At 48.8% G+C, this 20,468-nt stretch overlaps 2 protein-coding genes across 3 annotated transcripts; one reads left to right on the forward strand and one right to left on the reverse strand.

Annotated features, from left to right (window-relative positions):
• Positions 1-478: 478 nt before the first annotated feature.
• LOC120709323 (probable disease resistance protein At1g63360) lies at positions 479-2,378 on the forward strand. Of its 2 annotated transcripts, none has more exons than XM_039994935.1 (2): positions 479-1,852; positions 1,986-2,369. In XM_039994935.1, exons 1-2 carry the CDS (start codon positions 749-751, stop codon positions 2,190-2,192), a joined length of 1,311 nt encoding a protein of 436 aa, XP_039850869.1. In that variant the 5' UTR covers positions 479-748; the 3' UTR covers positions 2,193-2,369. The 2 variants fall into 2 exon arrangements, with proteins under 2 accessions (XP_039850869.1, XP_039850868.1); XM_039994934.1 differs by having other exon boundaries at positions 493-1,852; positions 1,983-2,378.
• Positions 2,379-2,419: 41 nt separating this feature from the next.
• LOC120709324 lies at positions 2,420-6,526 on the reverse strand. The gene is made up of 8 exons (XM_039994936.1): positions 6,171-6,526; positions 5,863-5,962; positions 5,658-5,769; positions 5,224-5,345; positions 5,009-5,130; positions 4,548-4,707; positions 4,306-4,366; positions 2,420-2,608 (listed from the first exon to the last, which is right to left on the reverse strand). The coding sequence occupies exons 1-8, from the start codon at positions 6,307-6,309 to the stop codon at positions 2,483-2,485; spliced, it is 942 nt and encodes a 313-aa protein (XP_039850870.1). The 5' UTR covers positions 6,310-6,526; the 3' UTR covers positions 2,420-2,482.
• Between the last annotated feature and the right edge of the window lie 13,942 nt (positions 6,527-20,468).

A 20,468-nucleotide genomic window follows, 5' to 3' on the forward strand; every position in this document is an offset into this window, starting at 1 on the left:
TTCCAATGCATAGTTCCATTTCACAATATCATAGGTTAGGCATAGCATTTAATTATGATGCACGTGATTGAACACAATAAATGAAATAAAATTCTCTAAACCCCAACGACTGTTTCAACACATTTCATAGTTTTAGAAATGGTGTATACCTAATTTCATCTTGACGAAACTTTTTCCTTCTCTCTTCATAATTGTCTTACCATATCATCAAAATTTATTAAATGTCCTATTATTTAACGAGAGTGAAACTATTACGAAACTTCCATTGGGAATAACATTATAAGACTCCTTTTGGAATGTAGATAGGAATTAATAGGAAAAATGTTGGAATTGAATGGCATTGTACCTGCAATCCTATGGAACGATGTAATCTCCATGTACAATGAGAACGACAATGAGTTGTCGGTGGCTGGTCAAGAAGAGGGCATGGGCTGAGGAGAATCTTTATATATGGAAAAAAAGTGGTGGTTGGAGGATCCAAGGTACGAGCGTTGTCCATATCCCAAAACCAGCTTTACTTGGTGCCATCTATCTTCTCTAAAGCCGGCGGCACTTATTAGCTTATTGGCCGCTCTGCACCTCTCCACCGGGCCGGATGTCTCGATTCTTGGCTTGAGCATATCCCCGCCCGGGTCGTTTATTTCTCAAATTAATAGGGGTAGACGTGGGGCAGTGAGTCTTGGAGATTCATTTGGAGCGGCCGGCGGCTTGGTGTGCAGCCAAGGTACGTCACGACGCTCTTCGATTCATGGACGACCCTCATAGGACTCGCGTGGCCAGGGGCAGTGGCAGGATTGAGCTCAGGAGGGGCTCTCCTCTTCCTCCTCCTTCAACCTCCTCTTCCCAAAAGGGCTCCATAGTATTTTCAATGGTAGGAGGGGCTCGAGCTCCTCCAGACCCACCGTTGAATCCGCTCCTGGACAGGGATCAGATTCCTCGACCTGGTTTACGGTTACGGCTTGCAGTTAAACCTCCTGTTTATCTCTTATTATTTGGTGCGGCGGTTATATTGATATATCGGATCCCTCACGGCATCCGGCGGACAAATCCAGAACATATACTCTTCCTTTATGCTTGTTATGTTACCGGTCTCCTCATGATTTACTTACCCACCACCCACGTAAGGCGCGTGAACGCAAATGCGCTCGACATGCTGCTCCAGATCAGCAAGCAAGCAGCAGCCAAGTTGCTGAGAAAGGTTACCGATCCTGTTAGAAAAGGAAAAGGCCTGGTGGTGGAGACTCTGACAAGATCGGTGATGAAGGCTAGGAGTATTCTGCATGTTGGCAGAAATCTCTTCCCTTTACGCGGCCGCCGCCGGAGATCGATGGCCTCCTACGAGACCAAGGTGCTTGATTTTGTGGAGCGTCAAACAGTCGTCCCCTCGCTGCTGGGGATCTCGGGCATGCGCGGCGTGGGCAAGACCACCCTTCTTAGATTTGTGCGCGATTCTTACGCGCATGGCTCCTCTTTCTCCTACGTCTTCTTCCTTGGGGCCGGCCCTGGATGCACGGTGGGGAGCCTACACCATGCCATCTCCGTCAACATACAGCAGACGCCAGATGTCCCTATTTCCACTTGCTTGAAAGGCAAACCCTTCTTGTTGCTCCTTGATGATGTGCGAGAGAGGCTTGATCTTGCGGCAGTCGGTCTGCCGACGCCACTTGGGCGCAGGCAGAAAGTCATCTTCACGACGAGGAACCACCAAATCTGCGCTGACATGGGGTGTTCAAGCAGCACTACTATCCAGATGGAGTGCTTGAGTGAGGATGATGCGTGGAACCTTTTCAAGGATAAAGTCGGAGAACAAAACATCGATGCTCATCCTCACATCAAGCACCTCGCCAAAAAGGTTATTGTTTATGTTTGTTTTAATTTGGGCAAAAATCAGCAAAGCTTTACAATACTGTTTCAAATATTTGTCTTGCTCTATCTCATCGTGAGTTTCCGCCGCTGACATAGCGAAGTGTTGGTATTTTAAGCAGATGGTGGCAGAATGCCGTGGCTTGCCCAGCGCCCTATGCGCCCTTGGTCGAGCCATGTCAACCAAGTCCGACGTCAAGGAATGGAGGTATGGCTACGATATGCTCAAGAGGAAGCGGTCACCGGTCAGCGAGATCCAAGAGATCGATGATGAAGGCCATTCTGATCTGTATCATTTAGAAGAAAAATTGCAGGACCTCTTCTTTTAGCCGCCTCTTTATGGCCTCAATACGGGGGCAAATTTGTACATGCCTTCAAAAGCAATCTGGATCTCAAAGTCATAGAGAGTACAAAACTATATCATCCTGATGACACGCACCATCTTGTAACGGAAAGATGGTTTCCAGTACTTATTATTATTATTATTATTATTATTATTATTATTATTATTATTATTATTATTATTATTATTATGTACAAGATTGGTCGCCAACGACTGTAGTATGTCTGTATCGCGCACTATGATTAGCAGCGATAAAAGTCAGTTGGGGTGGATTTCCTACTGTTTCAGATGTGCCCTGCATTTCTTCTTTACGCAGGTGCCGAATGCTAGATGCATATTTACTGTGTCAGATGTATTTGAAACAGCAGCGTAGTTGCAGTCCACGTTAACTGTACTCCTATCCTTGGAATAGGGTTTTTTATATTTTTACCACTATAAGGAAGGCCACTCGCTGGTTTAGCACGCTTAAACGGACCTCTACAGATTTAGCACTACTGTAGCTGGAAATCTTATGTTTTTACTACTTTTGCCTACGTGGCAAGACACGGCGGCAGGCCACGTTGGCGCCCGGTCAGTAAAGCGAGGCGAAATGTCTTTGTGCCCCCGCTTTTGTTCATGTGCCCGTGACCCGGTCCAGCCCGTTGACCGCTCCCCCTCAACGTCGGCGGCGCGGAGGAGGTGCTGCGCCTGGACGAGCAGGGCCTGCTGGCGCCGCTGCTGGAGGGCCTGCCCAGATCGGGCACCTACTGCTGCGACGGCTGCGGCGGCACGAGCTTCCTACCCTGCTTCGACTGCTCCGGGAGCCGCAAGGTGGCCGTGCCCGTGCCCGGCAACCAAGCGGGTCGCAGGCGGCGGACCACGGTGGTGGTGCGCTGCGGGGAGTGCAACGAGAACGGCTTCGTGCTCTGCCCGATCTGCTCCTCCGATCCGTCGATCAATCAACCAGCCAACCCCATTCAGATCAGCCCCTCTCCTCTCCTTTAATAATTTCCTCTTCTTCTCCTCTCTATCAGTAGTGCAGCATTAGTACTAATCAATCAAGTGGTTGTAATCAAGCCAAGCCTGGTCGTTCATGATCAAGTCAAAGAGAATGGTATTCTGCAGTAGTAACTAGTAAACTGAAAGTCTGAAACTGAAATTCAGATTGGACCGCGCATTCTCTCATCAATCTCATGCTATTATAGATATAGATAGATAGATCAGTGAGTCCTCCCTTGCTTGCAGGGTCAGCAACATACATCTATCAAGGAAGAAGGAGCTTCCAGTCTGATGACTCAGACATTGGTGGTGTGCTGGAACGACAATTGAAACGAACAACATGCAAGTCGTGACTAGCTAGTAATTGCATCAATCTATCTCATGACCGTACCCTCTCTGCATTGCAATTGTTGGTACTGCTAGCTAGTGGTAAGTAGATCAACGAGCAGAGCATAGCAGAGCATAGCTGCTAGCTCCTGGGCGCGGGAGGCGGCGCGGCACAGCAGCAGGGCGTCAAGACGCACGGCAGCCTTGTCCGCCCGGCTGGGCCTCCGCCGCCGGCGTTGGCCCTGCGGAAGCGCGCCCCCTCGATGAGGACCCTCTGCGTGGAGCTGAGCAGCGCGCCGTTCATGTGGTCGATGACGCTGGCCGTGGTCGGGTACAGGAAGGGCCCGCCGGGGGCGTTGTAGTAGGCGTTGAGCAGCGTCCGGTACATGTCGCCGTGCCCCTCCAGCGCGTCCCGCAGCATCAGCTCCGAGCCATACCGCTGCGCTGCCAGGGGCCCGAACGCCATGGCCACCGTCGTGTTGGGGGTCACCACCTTCCAGTGGCAACGATGCTCCGGCGACGCCCACTGCCTGATCGATGACATGACCACTCCCACTCAACGGGCTGGACCGGGGGTCACGGGCACATGAACAAAGGGGCGGGGCACAAAAGACATTTCGCTTCGCCTTGCTGACCGGGCGCCAACGTGGTCTGCCGCCGTGTCCTGCCACGTAGGCAAAAGTGGTAAAAACGTAAGATTTCCAGCTAAAGTAGTGCTAAATCTGTAGGGACCCGTTTAAGCGTGCTAAACCAGCGAGTGACCTTCCTTATAGTGGTAAAAATGTAAAAAACCCCTTGGAATAGCTCTCCCTCGCTGTAACCCAACTGACCTTCCATTTATGGAGCAAGCTTACCCTGCATGTCAGAAAATTTTATGAGTCACATTGCCACACAGATGCAGATCTTTACGTATGACAACAAATAATCTATATCCATGGTGTACTCAATGCAGCAAGTTGTTATCAGTCATATGAGAGCGACACAAGATGAACATGTACTAAATAATGTTGTTTTTAAACAAGCAGTAGGAGCCCACCTTTCTGGTTCAATAGTCCGTTTAGCTAGCATTAGAGCCAAGAAAACTGGTACCATTGCAGCACATAGATGCTTAAGAGTATGACCACTAAAAATTTGATAAGTCCACTTATAGATAGGTTTGTCAGCAGCCTCTTCAACTTTGGCAAGGAGGTAAAATCCTGAAATTATTTGACAAATCAGAAGAAATAGAAAACCCAGACTGCGTATGAAAATAATGTTGAAATCCCTAGCAGCCAGCAATGCAGATCTCTGTTTAGACATGTGTTGTTCTACAAAAATCCAGGTAACAACATATGGGGAAAAAAACTGCTGAAAGGCTGACATCAAATGAAAATCAATAATTTGCAAATACCACATTTTACTCCATCTACATATAAAGTCCTAACCTTTCATTAATTATAATGTCCCAAACAACCCAAAGAACATACATCACAATGGCATTGAGCAACACTCACAAACCTGCGGCCCACAACCAGTAGCTTGAATGTGTGTACATCGGTGGAATTACTATAGCCATAACAGGTATAGCAATGCATGGAACAAACTGAACTACTGCATATGGGCGAAGATCATCAAAGTAACTGCATAGAGTATAGACAGTAAAAATGGAGGGGCTGAAAGCACAATCGAAATATTCTGAAGGGGAGAATATTTGAACACTTGAGATAACTTGCCTCCAATAAAGGATGCTCAGGGCACCAGCAATCACAAGTGGTGCTAGGGACTTTGCTCCGGCTCTTTCATCAACCCTTTCGATCATGAAAATGGCCATGATCGAGGTGAAAGCAATCGTCATCTGGACAAACAAGGTAATACCTCAACATTCACCACATTAAAAATTTAAAGAACATAAGTAAGGACAAAGGTTGTGCGATGATGCCCATTTAGTCTCGCCACTAAGTTATTATGTTAACACAAGTCTACGGGGGAATATCAGCTAACAGATCCTAGTTAAGTCAGAGACATGATCTTTCCGTCATTTCTTTGCCAAATCCCCTTGATTCTCCTACATCAATGTTGAATCGACATTGTGGTGTTCAGACAGGTATAAACTACGGGGGTCTATGAGATCCATGGCATATATACGGTAAAACCAACAGATGCTCACCGGCAATCTGTCCCAAACTAGGGTGGCATCATTCGGGTTGTTATGGTAATAGGAAGAACCAAAAGCAACAGCCGTGACACCAGCAAAGAAGAGCGTCCAACAACAGCTCCCCCTGTGAGCTGCGAGCAGATTTACCATCAGAGTGCTTAAAATCTTAAATAGGATGAGAAGAAGGAACAGACTTGTATGAGCGTCCATTCAGCACCTGAGCCTGAAGTAATCTTTGTAATGGCACAGGATGAGGCCTGTGACACCGACAAAAAAGAAGGGGGTGTTTGAAATCACATTCAACGTGTTGGGGATACCTGCAAAATTAGAAGAGGCTCCTTATCAGCAAGACTAGTAGTTTGGCCCCAGTTTATGAATCGAGGAAACAAGCGGTAAAAGTGGTCGGCCACACTGGGAATTCCTAGCTAGGCTGGTATAGTAAGGCCAGAGGGGGCAGGGGGAGAGCGGCGATTGAGGCGCGACGCGGGGTTGTCCGTCAAAACTGAAGCTTGGGTGGGTACCTACCTAGGAAGAGGGTGCGCTGGTCGGCGAAGTCGTGGTAGTCCTCGTTCTGCGGGATGGCGGGCGTGACCAGCATGAGGACGACGAAGATGACGGCCGCCACCGCCCAGGCCAGCCACTTCTTCTTCCTCCCCGCGTCCATGGCGGCGCCTCTGCTTGGCTGGTGCGCGGGTGAGTGGATCGGGGGAGGCCTCGCCGGCGGTGGGGCGGGGGCGCGCGGATCGGCGACTCGGCTTGGGGATTTGGATGGAATTCTTTTTCTTGTTTGGGTTGCTCGCTTCGCTGGCGCGGCTTTACCTTGGCACTTGCACTCGCGGAAGTCGTCGTTCCTCCCGACTCGACTCTGGTGCTGCTGGTGGGCTGGCCCTTCACTGGTGCTATTCTTCAACTTCCTTCCTCCTTTTCATGCACTCTTTTTTTTTAAAACTCCTCCTCTGTCACTCTCGAGGGACTGAAACTGGCGACCAGAAGGAGGTGAATAGGAACCGATCGAAATTTCTTCCGAAATTCAAACCGTCGGCCTATATCCCGAAAATCACCACAAGCCCTCGAACCTAGAAAGAGAGAGCTAAGGATTAAGGACTATCTATCTCTGAGCGAAACGCCATAGGAAGCGAAACGGAAACAATAGCAAGAAAACTCCCCAAAGAGCAGCTTCACTGGCTCAGACTGGTTTGACCGCTTGCCAAGACCAGTCAGACCGGTCGGGCTGGGAAATTCAAACTTCAGACCGGTTAACCAGACCGGTCGCTCCCAGACAGCCCGCAATCAAAGCTCCAAATGGCAAATCTCGTGCAAACGAAGTCCAAATCCAATGAAACTTGGAGGATAGCTTCGCATCTACCCCGTGAATATATCCCCAAAATATCTTTCCCAAAAGATTAACAGATCGTGAGAATTCAAGGGAAAATCAAAGAGGATTGGGATTTTCTCAAGAACTCAAAAATCCCAATTCGTGAGAACTCGCGATTCCAGCGGGTTTAACACTAGGCTAGATAGATTAGAACCGTCACAACGAGTCCATCAAACCATGAATCGAAGAACTTGACTCCTCCAAACACGAATCACATCAAAAGAGGAGAAATCAAGTCCAAAACGCAAAGGGGAAGAGGAAGACGAAAAACTCAGCACACATGAGTGAATCTCAAATCAATTTTATTCATAAATCACGGAGGAATTCACCTATACAAACGCTAGAGCCGACCATACCATCATCCACCCTCTAGATTGGAGAGATTAGCTATAATCTAATCTTCCTTTGCGTTGGAGACCTTGGCCCTAACCTAGAGCAGGGGGGAGGAGAAGGAAAACCCAAAAGAACTCAAAAGGCTCGAAGGCTCACACAGCCACGGGCTGGTGATGGGTATTTATACCCGCCGCGCCCAGATCGGTCGGAGCAGCAGAACCTGCAGTATCCCCTGTACATGATCTCGATCGACGGCGGAGTTTCTTTCTTCGACTCGAAGTCTTTGCTGCGATGCCGCCACATCGACGAAGATCCGGTCCGCGGTTTCGGAGGGTCCGCGAAACCCGGGTAGGTGGCCGGTTTTGTGAAAACCGCCAAAACTCCACGCGCGAGAAGATTCCCGCCTCCACGCCGTGGCCCTAGACATCGTTCCCGCCTCGGCCTTCTGACGGCCCTAGACGCCGCCCGTCGCCTCCGTCAGGTCCGAGACCGACGCCCGTGCCTCCACGACTTGGCGTCTTCAACCGCTGTCCGCCTCCTTGGTTTTGTGGCGTAAACCAAGAAACCCGCCTTTCGTCGCCGCTTGCGCCCTCGATCCAGGAGTGGACGCCACAGCTGCCGCCCGGCCTGAGTTCCTGTCCCGGCTGCCCTTCACCGCCGTCCACCGCACGGTCCATCGGCCACAACACCTCCACGGCAGCTCTCCGTCGATACTCGACACCCGTGTACCTGCAATCCAAAGACCAAGCGCACAATCACACCGCACGGTTGACAATTCACTCATCACAGGCAAGATAGAGTACTCACATTCCTCAATCTCCCCCTTGATGAGTGCATTGTCAACACACCACAAACGAACCAGGAGAAGTGAAAACAAAGAAGAACAAAGAAGCACGAAAGAGAAGAACTCAAGCAAGTGACGAAAATCTCAGAAATGCAAGAACAGTCACTTACTCAAGCAAAGATCGATTCCCTAAGACAAGGGCAACGGCTCGACGCAATCGATCAAAAGTCAAAACATGACTCCTCAAAGACAGAGGTAACACTCGACGCGGTCATGCTCTAAGTGGAGAGAAAACCAGGAGCCAAACAAATCAGAAACTCCCAATGCAAAGCTTTTTCCTTTCACAAGTGCAACTCTCTCAAAAATGATGCACTCTCAAAGCCCTGTGCACAAGTCTCCCCCTTGTCCGATCACTTCTCTCAAAATTCTCCCCCTTGTTGGCACATGCACACATCAAGCCTAAAAAGACCTAAAGCTCCCCCTGAAGCTGAGACTCCCCCTGAACAGATGCTATGCAGTGAATGCAATGCAGAAGGTGTAAGTGAAAGCATTCATGGATACAAGGATATGAACAACATCTAATCACAAGCACGTGTGCATCCATAAACAAGACCTGCATCTAGCTCAACAGTGTATATCAAATCAGTCTAGAGCTAGGCAAGTTCAGTTTAGGAGAAATAAAAGCATCACCCATGATCTAGCACTAACAAATAGGGAATGGAAAACAGTGCTAACCATACTCATACAGGTGTGCCAAACCAGCCAAAGCATGTTGCAAACATTTATTTTTCAATCAAATTATATCAAGCAATTCTTAATGTCAGGGGTTAAAAAATTGTTATGCTTTACTTAGCAACGAGGCCAAGCCTATGTCAAAGACAATCAGAAGCTTAAGACACTCGTTTCAGTCATGCACAGCCTTGCCCGGGTTCTCACAAGTGCAAAGTGAGCCATCCAGAAAGCTCGATCAGTGCGACAAGCAATCCCACCTGGATCTTTTCAATCCATTTCAAGAACAGTTCAAGCAATTTTATCAAATTTAGATCATTTCAAGTATGAATTGCTGAACAAAATGCTACACTAGCATGAATAAGATAGCAAAAGCATATCAACACGCCCTAACATGCTAGTAGCCAAGACAGGGTGATCATATTTTCAGATTTTCAAGTCAAAATAGCTTAACTCAGATGATGTCATACACACAGTGGAGCAAGCTATACATGATCAAATTTATCAACTCACACTAGCAGGCACTAGAAGATCATAGTAGTGTATACAAGAATGCTAGTGCAAGTGAGACAATGCAAAATGCAAACATGTACAATGCATATGCACAATGCAGCTACCAAACCTAGAAAGCGAAGAGAAGCAAATAAAACCAACAAAGCTAACCAAAGAAAAATCAGCGATCAAAAGGGGTAACAAACCCCAAGCTCCTCTCGCAAGCGTGCAAAGGTGTCCTGCTCTAGCGGTTTTGTAACACCCCAGGTGTTAATCACCTGTAGTTAAGGTTAATCACATGCTTGACATGATAATTAGCACTAATTCATTCTTGTATAAAGATACTAAATAATTTTGGTTAGTTTTTTTTCATTTTTGTAATGTTGATTTACTTTAAATAATTTTGAATTCTTCTCTCTTTAGAATTTCAAATTTTATAAGGTTTCAACTTTCAAATCTAGGTGGAATGGGTTCCCGAAGCTATTCTATACTTCTGTGCAAAATATCAAGATTTTTGCATCTCTCCAACTACTTCGTTTGAGTGAGTAAAGAGAGAGGAAAGAAAATTTTATGAAAATATCAGCTTTTACTGTAGCGCCGAGAGCCTTCTCCTTCGTAAATTCGCTGTTGTTCGTCAACATGCCATGCCACCTCACCTCCACGCGTTTGCAGTCGAGAGGCCTCTGGTGCTTTCCCCTTCTTCTATACGCTTCTGCTGCAGCTCGACCACTGCCTCTCTCTCTCCATCGTCTCTCTCACGCGCGAGCGCCGCTCGCATGCGCTACTGCTGCTGCCTGTGCTGCTGCTGCGGCGCCGAGCCGCGCGCGCGGCCACCTGCCCGCGTACCCTGCGCCGTCGCCCGCCATGGCCGCGCGGCCACGAGCCGAGCCGACGTGTGCCACTTTGCCCCGCTCGCCGCCCGCTTGCGCGCCGCGGGCCTAGCCCGCGTGGCACCGGGCCATGCCTCCGCGAGCCACGGCGTGCCGCAGACGCGCCCAGCTCCACCTGGCCTCGTGCCATCTCGCCTCGCCGCCGCGCCGTTTCGCGGCGCCACCACCCGCCATAGTCGCCGCCGCCCCAACTCACCGCGGAGCCCCCTCATCCGTGCCCCCACTGCCCAAATCGAGCACGCCATCACCCTCCACTCCATCTCCTGAAGCTCATGCACCCCACCATCGCCGCCCTCGCCTGCCGGAGCGCCGCCGCCGCCTCCATGAACGCCGGCGAGCCCCTGCTCGCCGTGGCGCTGCCCGTCCGCTCTCCCTTGGCTCAAATCGAGTACTCCACCACCTTCCTAGCCTCTCCGTGAAGCTCATAGACCCGGCCATCACCTTCTAGCGCTGCCGGACTGCCGCCGCCGGCGAGCAGAGCCGTCGCCGACCGCCTGCCGCTGCGGCCCCGCCTCTCCGACCGCCCCAATCCCGTCCAAGGACACCCCAAGGTAGAGCGCTATCTCCTCTAGCCCCTCCCCCTACTCTCCCTCGCCGCCGGCGACCACCGTCGCCGGAAACATGGCCGCCGCCGCCTCCTCTGTTACCAAATCCGGCCAAGGGCCTAGGTGCAAAGAAATAAAAGATTCCAGGGACCCCAGTGTAAAAACCAGGGTCATAATTGCAATAATTGGTTTTGTTTTTACCTTTTTGCAGTGAACTTTAAAAATTTATAGTAATTAGTAGAAAAATCCTAAAATAGTAAATAAATACTTTCTAGAATCCTTGTCTAAATTTCTATCTTTTGGAACCAAAATATGACATGTTTTAGTTAAACATTTTTGCTACAAAAATAGAATTATGTTTTTTTTATTTTAAAACTAGTGGTTCTTATCTTTTAAATAAATAATGTTTGGAGCCATGTCATGCTATGAAAATTTTATGGTAGCAAGTACATATGATGCTAGTAGTAAGGTAAAAATTTTAGCCCCATTACTTGACTTTTGCTTGTTATTTCATGTGCTTTGCTAAAAATGTTAAGAAATGCATATTTTATTTATATTTCATGCTTCAATGATGTGTTGCTCGTGATTTTTGAGCCAAATGTTGTTCCTGTTATGAGTAGCCCTATGTAAATTTTGGTAGGACCAATACTAGTCTTTAGCTTGAGTTCTCAAATATTTTGATATTTAATGCTTGATCCATGTTTACTTTGTAAAGTATTATAACTACTCCATTAATGTTTGTTAAAATTTAAGTTAGTCCTGTATAAGTTATGTTAACCTCTTGAGATCTAGTTCGTGAGTTGCTTTTATTTACTTTACTTTTATGCCTTGCTGGTTATATATTTTGTCCTAATTGTTCTTTCTTGCTTTATATCATTGCTTAGCCTTTTCTAAGCAAGCTAGTAATGCTTCTTAGTAGGAAACACTTCAGGCTAAAAATACTTGAATAAGCTCCCGTGTTGTAGCACCAACCCAGTTTCCCTTTTGAGTGTGTATGCGGTGCTTGCTCGATAAATGATTGCCCAGTCATATCTTTGTTCCTAATCGTATCGCATTGCATTGCATCGTGTTGTGCCCATCCAAGCGTGGCTTTGTATCTGCTCTACTTGTCTTTTTTGCGGTATCGTCTATTGTACTTCCATGCATTCAAACATCTGCCTTGGTGCATCTCATTTAGGTACGCTAAATGTACCACGTGTGGACGTGGAGCACGTGCTGACGGAACTGAACCACAAGACGGTGTTGGGTGGACGCGTCCTGAAGAGTGAAAGACCCACTGGAGCAATTGAAGATCCGACTCAAAGTCGGAAGGGCCCAAGGCCTTGTTAATACTAACACTAGCTTAGTGTTACTCCCAGGCAAGCCCCGGAGCATAACCCTTAACTTCAGTATTCAATGTTTATTTATATAATTATTGTGCATTTACGTTCTAGGAGTTGATTGGAACCGTAGATGCATGATCCCTAGGTTTCCTCAGTTACTCCACTAGTGTGCAGGTCGTTAGTATTGCAATGCTTAATTAGGGCTCGGTAGAAGTCGAGTGATTCCTGTCACTCGCGAGCTATAGGTCCTGGTTACTTATGGAAAAGTGGTTTGAGAATGAATCTGTGAGGAAAGAAAAATGGAGACCGGGCGGAGAGGAATTGGATTATGGATATGGAATGTTTGGAAAGTGGACCTCCGCCTGTGTCGATTGAGGACCGTTCTGTTGTTGGCAGTGCTGATCGAGGATTGAACAGTACTAACCACATACCGGAAGTAGGAGGTAGTCGAAACCGGTAAGCTGTGTACCACCTTACAGCGGTGATTTGAATTCCGCCATGCTACGCTGGGCGTGGGAGTTGGCGGGTGTTGGATAGGATGCCGCCTCCGGGTTCTCCGGGAGTTCACTGCGAGGGGCCCATCACCTGGGTTTTAGCAGGCGTAGTTCAGATGCCGTGGTAATGTGGAAACAGTTGACGCGCGTGGCCCGACAGGGCTTGCATGTGTCGTGTGAGTTAGGTCCACCTTGCAAGGTTAAATCGGATCGATTCGCCGTGACTCGCGGTTATGAGAGCCTTGATCTCTTTGTCACATCGTAGTAAGAAAGTGGAATGAAAGAGGAATGGAAAAGATTGGTTTGTGAGTTACTGAAGAATAATCTGCTCCACCATGTGTGCTCTAGATGTTTAGGCGAAGTTAGTTAATACTCGCTGTACTAAATGGAGCTAAAATATTGAAAGTAAGGATTCACTCCTAGCAGCATTTCAGCAAAAGAACTCCAGAGCCAAAAAACTTGGCATGTCTAGATAATGGGCTAAGTATACCCAAAGTCGGGTAAGCCTTGCTGAGTATTAGTATACTCAGGGTTTGTTGTCACCCTGTTTTCAGGTAACTGCTGCTGGCTGGAGCTAACCAGGATTCACATCGGTGGGCTCGATGTGACGTCCTCACGTCATCGTAGTAATCATTGTTTTTCTAAACTCAACTTCTAATTAGTTTCCGCTACATTTTGAACTCTGATATTTTACGTAAACTTGTGTGTAAAACTACACTTTGTAAATTAACTTTGAGAAATTTTGTCTGCTTGTAATCATCTGTGCTCGTCTTCGTGCGAGACTTCCAGTGTTTTTTCGATCCTTAAACCGACAGACGTCCGGATTACACCGTTTTAAGTGCACAGTAACTTGATTAAATATTAAGATGATAGTTAGCGCATTTAAGCCGGTTTAATTTGGGCGGTCCTGTTACAGGTTTGGTGAGGATATCTACGGTTTGCATCTCTGAAGGGACATGGATCAGGTCTATGTGTCCTCTCTCATGGTTGTCTCGCAGGAAATGGAATTGGATATCTATGTGCTTGGTTCTGGAGTGTAGGACAGGGTTCTTTGCAATGCTAATGGCTGACATATTGTCTAAAAAAATGGGAACCCTACCGAAACTCAAGCTATAATTCTGCAAGGTTTGTTTCATCCAAAGTATCTGGGAGCAGCAGCTAGCAGCGGCAACATACTCAGCTTCTGTAGAAGAAAGCGCTACACTAGCCTGCTTGCGAGAGGACCAAGACACCAAGGATGTACCGAGAAATTGACAAGTGCCGGATGTCGACTTGCGATCCAATCGACACCCACCGAAATCGGCATCAGAAAAGCCCACCAAAACCAGAGAAGAATCCGCGGAATACCAAAAACCAAACTCAGGGGTGAATTTCAGATAACTAACGATGCGTTTCACCACCTGCCTGTGGGAGGTGCGCGGAGAAGCCTGGTAGCGCGCACAGAGGCAGACGCCGAACTGGATGTCCGGTCGCGTCGCCGTCAGGTACAGAAGAGAGCCAATCATGCTCTTGTACTCCTTCTGGTCCACCGCCTCGCCGTCCAAGTCCTCATCAAGCGCCGTCGATGTGCTGATCGGAGTCGGCTGAGGAGACAGGTCGCTCATGTCGAACTTCCGCAGCAAGTCTCTAGTGTACTTGGCTTGATGGACAAAAGTGCCCTGAGGAGTTTGCTTGATCTGCAGCCCAAGGAAGAACTGCAGCTCACCCATCATGCTCATCTCGAACTCCCTGGACATCTGCTCAGAAAACTTGGAGACAAGAGCGTGAGAAGAGCCAACAAAGATAATATCATCCACGTATATCTGAACTAAAAGGAAATCAGTGTCAGATCGCATGAGGAACAAAGTTTTATCCACACATCCCATTTTAAAGCCCGGAGCCAACAAAAAAGTCTTCAATCTATCATACCAAGCTCTAGGTGTCTGTTTCAAACCGTAAAGACCTTTCTGAATTTTATAAACATGGTTTGGAAACTTGGGATTTTCGAAACCAGTGGGTTGCTTCACATAAACTTCTTCTTCGATAAAACCATTCAAGAAGGTAGATTTCACATCCATTTGGAAAACCTTAAAACCCTTGGAAGCGACAAATGCAAGAAAGATTTGAATCGCTTCCAAACGAGCAACTGGGTCAAAAGTTTCCTCAAAATCAATACCCTCTTTTTGGCAAAACCCATGGGCAACAAGACGAGCCTTGTTTCGAACAACCAACCCATCCTCACCCTGCTTGTTTTTGAAAACCCACTTTGTTCCGATGGGATTACAAGCAGGTGGAGGCTCGACCAAAACCCAAACTTGGTTTCTTTCAAAATTTTCAAGTTACTCGTGCATGGCATTGACCCAATTAGAATCAGAAAGAGCGTGCCCAATATCTTTAGGCTCAAAAGAGGCAACAAATGCTGAATGAGCAAAGCCAGCGATACTTGTTACCTTGGACCTGGTGACTCGCTCGTTGAGATCACCGAGCATCTATTGAGGTGGATGGCGGCGCTGAATGTGTCGCGGTGCTTCCCGTGTCGAAGTCGCCTCCTCCTCAACCAAAGTTGGTGTCTCCTCAGGTGCATCTGGTGAAGCCTGAGTCACCTGCTCGACCGGCCCCCGGGAAGTAGACGTAGTCGGGTCGGGGCCGTCGTCATCGTCTGAGCTCGTGGCGAAAGCAACTGGGTCCACAGCATGCGTGGTAGCCTCAGGGTCGTCCTCCGCAGGTTCTTCCTCCTCATCTTCAAAGATGGAGGTGCCGAGCTCATCATCTCCTGCAACTTCAAAGACAGAAGAATTGTACAGTGCAGTCTCGTCGAAAGTGACTTCACAAGTCTCTCTGACGATGTTAGTATCAATAATCAGCACACAGTACGCTCTAGAGTGAGAGGCATAACCGAGAAAATGCCGTTAGACGAGCGAGACTCAAACTTATCAAGATTTCCATCTTTCAGCACAAAGCACCGGCAACCGAAAACTCTGAGATGGTCAACACGGGGCTGGCGTCCAAACCGCAACTCATAAGAAGTCCTGTGCATGAAAGCACGCAAGAAAATGCGGTTGGACACATAACAAGCGGTGTTAACTGCCTCAGCCCAGTATTTACGAGGAGTCCTATGCTCATCGAGCATCGTCCTCGCCATCTCAACCAGCGTCCGATTCTTCCGCTCTACAACTCCATTCTGTTGTGGAGTGTAGGGAGAAGAATACTGGTGTTCAAGCCCTTGATCACTGCAAAAGGCTTCAAAACAAGCGTTTTTGAATCCTGTGCCATTATCACTGCGAATCGCTCGCATGGCCTAGAGTAGCTCGTTTTTCAACCTCAAGATCAAGTCTCAAACAAACTCGAAAGCCTCATCCTTGGTTCTCATGAAAAAGACCCAAGAATAGCGAGAAAAGTCGTCCACGATCACAACAATGTACCACTTCCCACCAACAGACATCACCCTAGAAGGACCAACTGTGTCCATGTGTAGCAACTCTCCAGGGTGAGAGGTCATCACCTGATTAACAGGCGGATGTGAAGTGGCAATCATCTTCCCGTGACGACACGGATGGCAAACAAGGTCCTTTTCAAACTTCAATTTGGGCAATCCTCAGATCAGGCCAAGTGAGCTAAGTCTAGACAACAAGTCGAAGCTCAAATGTCCAAGTCTCCTATGCCACTCCACAGATCAGAAGGACCAGTGAACAAGCAACGAGAAGGGCCAAGAGGAGTTCCAGAAAAGTCAACCAAGAAAACCCGATCGCGAGGTGTAATCCGGCAAACCAAATCTCCTCTAGAATCCAAAACATGCGAACAACCCTCCTTGAAGCGAACTTCAAACCCCTCATCAAGAAGTTGCGAAACAGAGAGAAAAATAAAGCCAAGATTCGAAACCAAAGCAACCTCTCTCAGGGTGAAGTGATCAGAAACCCGAATAGCGCCAAGTCCACGTACCTTTCCTCTTCCATTATCCCTGAACACAATGTACTCCTTTGAGCGCATCGGGGTGAGGCTGGAGAACCATTTGTCATTTTCGATCATGTGGCGCGAACAACTGGAGTCCATGATCCACCTGTTCTCCAAGCCTCCAACCTGCACATCAGTAGTGAGACAAAGGGTGAGCAAATATCTCAACACTGGGGTTAGCAAAGTGAGAAGCAAACCAGTGTCGAGCCATTTTCTCTACAGAAGGGTTAGCAAAACCAGACAAAGCGTATCCTATGTCCTGTCTACCGCGAGGCTAACGAACACCACCGCAAGGAAAGCGTGGAGCCTCAAAACCTCCTCCAAAGCCTCGGTCTCGTGGTCCATAGCCGTACTGAAAACGACCAGGAGCACGGCTGGCAAAGCGACCACCCACTGGAGCACGGTAACCACCACCGTCTCCCTGACCTCCATTTACACGGCGAGCCCTAGCATCTTGCCTACCACCACGCCGAGAAGGACCATGCACCCGAGCAGAGTACATGTCCGCGTTCCGTCTCTCCTGCTCTCGCCTCACAGCCCGCTTTCTCCTGAAGCAAAACTCCTCCAGGTGACCTTCCCTGTCACAGAACTCGCAGTGGTACCTCACCTCACGCTTGGGAGGTGGAGGCCTAGCCTGCGGACGGGGACGAGCAGCGCCCTTCTTCTGGGCAACCTGGGCTGCGGCAGCAGGGAGCGTGTCGAGAGGATTCCTCAGCTCATTGGGCTTTGGAACCCAAACCTGCTTCTGCGGAGGTGGTTTCGGTGGTTCTTTAAGCACACCATCCGCGGGGTCAACAAGCGAAGGCTGCGTGCTCGTGCGCGCAGTGTTTCCAGCAGCCTTGCCAATCTTACCATACAACCTGTCAAAGTCTGACTTCGTGTATGTGTAACCGACTCCAAAACCATCACTACGCTTGAACTGCTTAATCATTATGCCCAACTGCGGCTCACTGCTAGAAACCCAACTCAGAATCGTCCTAAGATAGGTATTCTCATTCTCCAAGTTGGCTTTCTATACCGCAAGACTATCCAGATCAGCAATCAAACCAGGGCAAACAGAGCAGTCAATTGGTGCGCTAGACTCTACGACCTTAGTCTTCCCAAAAGACTTGATCAAAGCGTTCTTCTCATCTAGCTCCGACCTAAGCGTGGGACAAAGCTTACAAGCACCAAGAAAAACTGGCCTAGACTTCACTCCTCTAGCTCGCACACAACAGTAGCAAACTTGGACTGCAACGAAGCTAGATCGGACTTAAAGATAGGACACTCATCGCATTCAAGCACATCGCTAACAATTGGAGCGTCCTTAACAAGTTCTAGTTCATGCTTGGCACCGTCTCCAACTTGGTAGATGCGCTGGAACTTGCTGATGAGGAGGCACAAGTCGTCGTCGCCCACCATCTCCAACTGCTCATCTGAAACAGAAGGCAAAGAGGCAAGAGAAAAGCCAAGAGCAGAGTTAGCGTTAGAGCTCGATCCACCTGGGCCAGTCACAAGAGCGATGCTCTTGGAAGGAGGGGCAACATTGAGCTTGGCTCGTGTCTAGTTATCCACCTCCGTGGCCTTGAGCTTGCTGAAAAGCTCGTTCACCGTCAGAGTCTCATAGCCAGCAGACTCAATGATGCTGCTCACCTTGAGATCCCACCGGGTGAGAGCAGCTTGAGGGCCTTCTCATGCTCTGTGTACTCAAGGGCCTCAGCAGATCTGTTCGCATTGACTTTGTTCACAATTGATTGAAAACGACTGAACATCAAGTCAATGCTCTCACCCGGCTCCTATATGAAATTCTCATATTCACGCCGGTGAGTCTCGAACAGTCTGGCCTTCACCTGAGGTGTGCCCTCGTGGTAGTTCTCAAGGCACGTCCAAACTTTGTGGTCTTCCTGAAAACCCTGGACGCGTGAGAACTCTGCAAGAGAAACGCCAGCGAACAAGGCATTGACAGCCTTGGTGTTAGCCTCGTGCTCGGACGCCTGAAGAGGAGAGGTCCGAACAGCAAGCACCTGGTAAGCCTGGTTCATGGTAATATCCCAGACATCGGCTCCCATGCTCTACAGGAAGTCTCTCATGCGAACCTTCCAGTAGTATAGTCCTCGCCGGAAAATACCGGGATCTTCCCAAGACTCGTCATGGTCGCCAAATGGTTTTCGAACCGGTTAAGGTACTGAAAACCTCAACCAAGCTCTGATACCAATTGAGGGACCGAAACTGGCGACCAGAGGGGGGGGTGAATGGGAGCCGATTGAAATTTCTTCCGAAATTCAAACCGTCGGCTTATATCCCGAAAATCACCACAAGCCCTCGAACCTAGGAAGGGAGAGTAGCTAAGGACTAGCTATCTCTAAGCGAAACGCCCTAGGAAGCGAAACAGAAGCAATAGCAAGAAAACTCCCCAAAGAGCAGCTTCATTGGCTCAGACCAGTCTGACCGCTTGCCAAGACCAGTCAGACCGGTCGGGCTGGGAAATTCAAACTTCAGACCGGTCAGACCGGTTAACCAGACCGGTCAGACTGGTCACTCCCAGACAGCCCGCAATCAAAGCTCCAAATGGCAAATCTCATGCAAACGAAGTCCAAATCCAATGAAACTTGGAGGATACCTTCGTATCTACCCCATGAACATATCCCCAAAAGATCTTTCCCAAAAGATTAACAGATCATGAGAATTCAAGGGAAAATCAAAGAGGATTGGGGTTTTCTCAAGAACTCAAAAATCTCAATTCGTGAGAACTCGCGATTCCAGCGGGTTTAGCACTAGGCTAGATATATTAGAATCGTCACAACGAGTCCATCAAACCACGAATCGAAGAACTTGACTCCTCCAAACACGAATCACATCAAAAGAGGAGAAATCAAGTCCAAAACGCAAAGGGGAAGAGGAGGACGAAAAGCTCAGCACACATGAGTGAATCTCAAATCAATTTCATTCATAAATCACGGAGGAATTCACCTATACAAAGGCTAGAGCCAACCACACCATCATCCACCCTCTAGATTGGAGACATTAGTTATAATCTAACCTTTCTATGCGTTGGAGACCTTGGCCCTAACCTAGAGCAGGGGGGAGGAGAAAGAAAAACCCAAAAGAACTCAAAAGGCTCGAAGGCTCACACAGCCACGGGCTGGTGAGGGGTATTTATACCCGCCGTGCCCAGATCGGTCAGACCGGTCCAAGAGACCGGTCGGAGCAGCAGAACCTGCAGTATCCCATGTACATGATCTCAATCGACGGCGGAGTTTCTTTCTTCGACTCGAAGTCTTTTCTGTGATGCCGCCACGTCGACGAAGATCCGGTCCGCGGTTTTGGAGGGTCCGCGAAACCCGGGTAGGTGGCCGGTTTTGTGAAAACCGCCAAAACTCCACGCGCGGGAAGATTCCCGCCTCCACACCGTAGCCCTAGACGCCGTTCCCGCCTCGGCCTTCTGACGGCCCTAGACGCCGCCCGACGCCCGTCACCTCCTCGCCCGCAGCGAGGCCCTGGACGCCGTCGACGCCCGTCGCCTCCATCAGTCCCGAGACCGACGCCCGTGCCTCCACGATTTGGCGTCTTCAACCGCCGTCCGCCTCCTTGGTTTTGTGGCGTAAACCAAGAAACCCGCCTTCCGTCGCCGCTTGCGCCCTCGATCCAGGAGTGGACGCCACAGCTACCGCCCGGCCTGAGCTCCGGTCCGGGCTGCCCTTCACCGCCGTCCACCGCACGGTCCATCGGCCACAGCACCTCCACGACAGCTCTCCGTCGACACTCGACGCCCGTGTACCTGCAATCCAAAGACCAAGCGCACAATTACACCGCACGGTTGACAATTCACTCATCACAGGCAGGATAGAGTACTCATATTCCTCAACTCTGATGATATATATGGTTAATAGTATTCTATACACCTTAGGTATAGCGTTTATTATACATCAAGCAGTCAAATTACTGACCGG

Source organism: Panicum virgatum, chromosome 5K, assembly GCF_016808335.1.
Source record: "Panicum virgatum strain AP13 chromosome 5K, P.virgatum_v5, whole genome shotgun sequence".
Classification (NCBI taxonomy): domain Eukaryota; kingdom Viridiplantae; phylum Streptophyta; class Magnoliopsida; order Poales; family Poaceae; genus Panicum; species Panicum virgatum.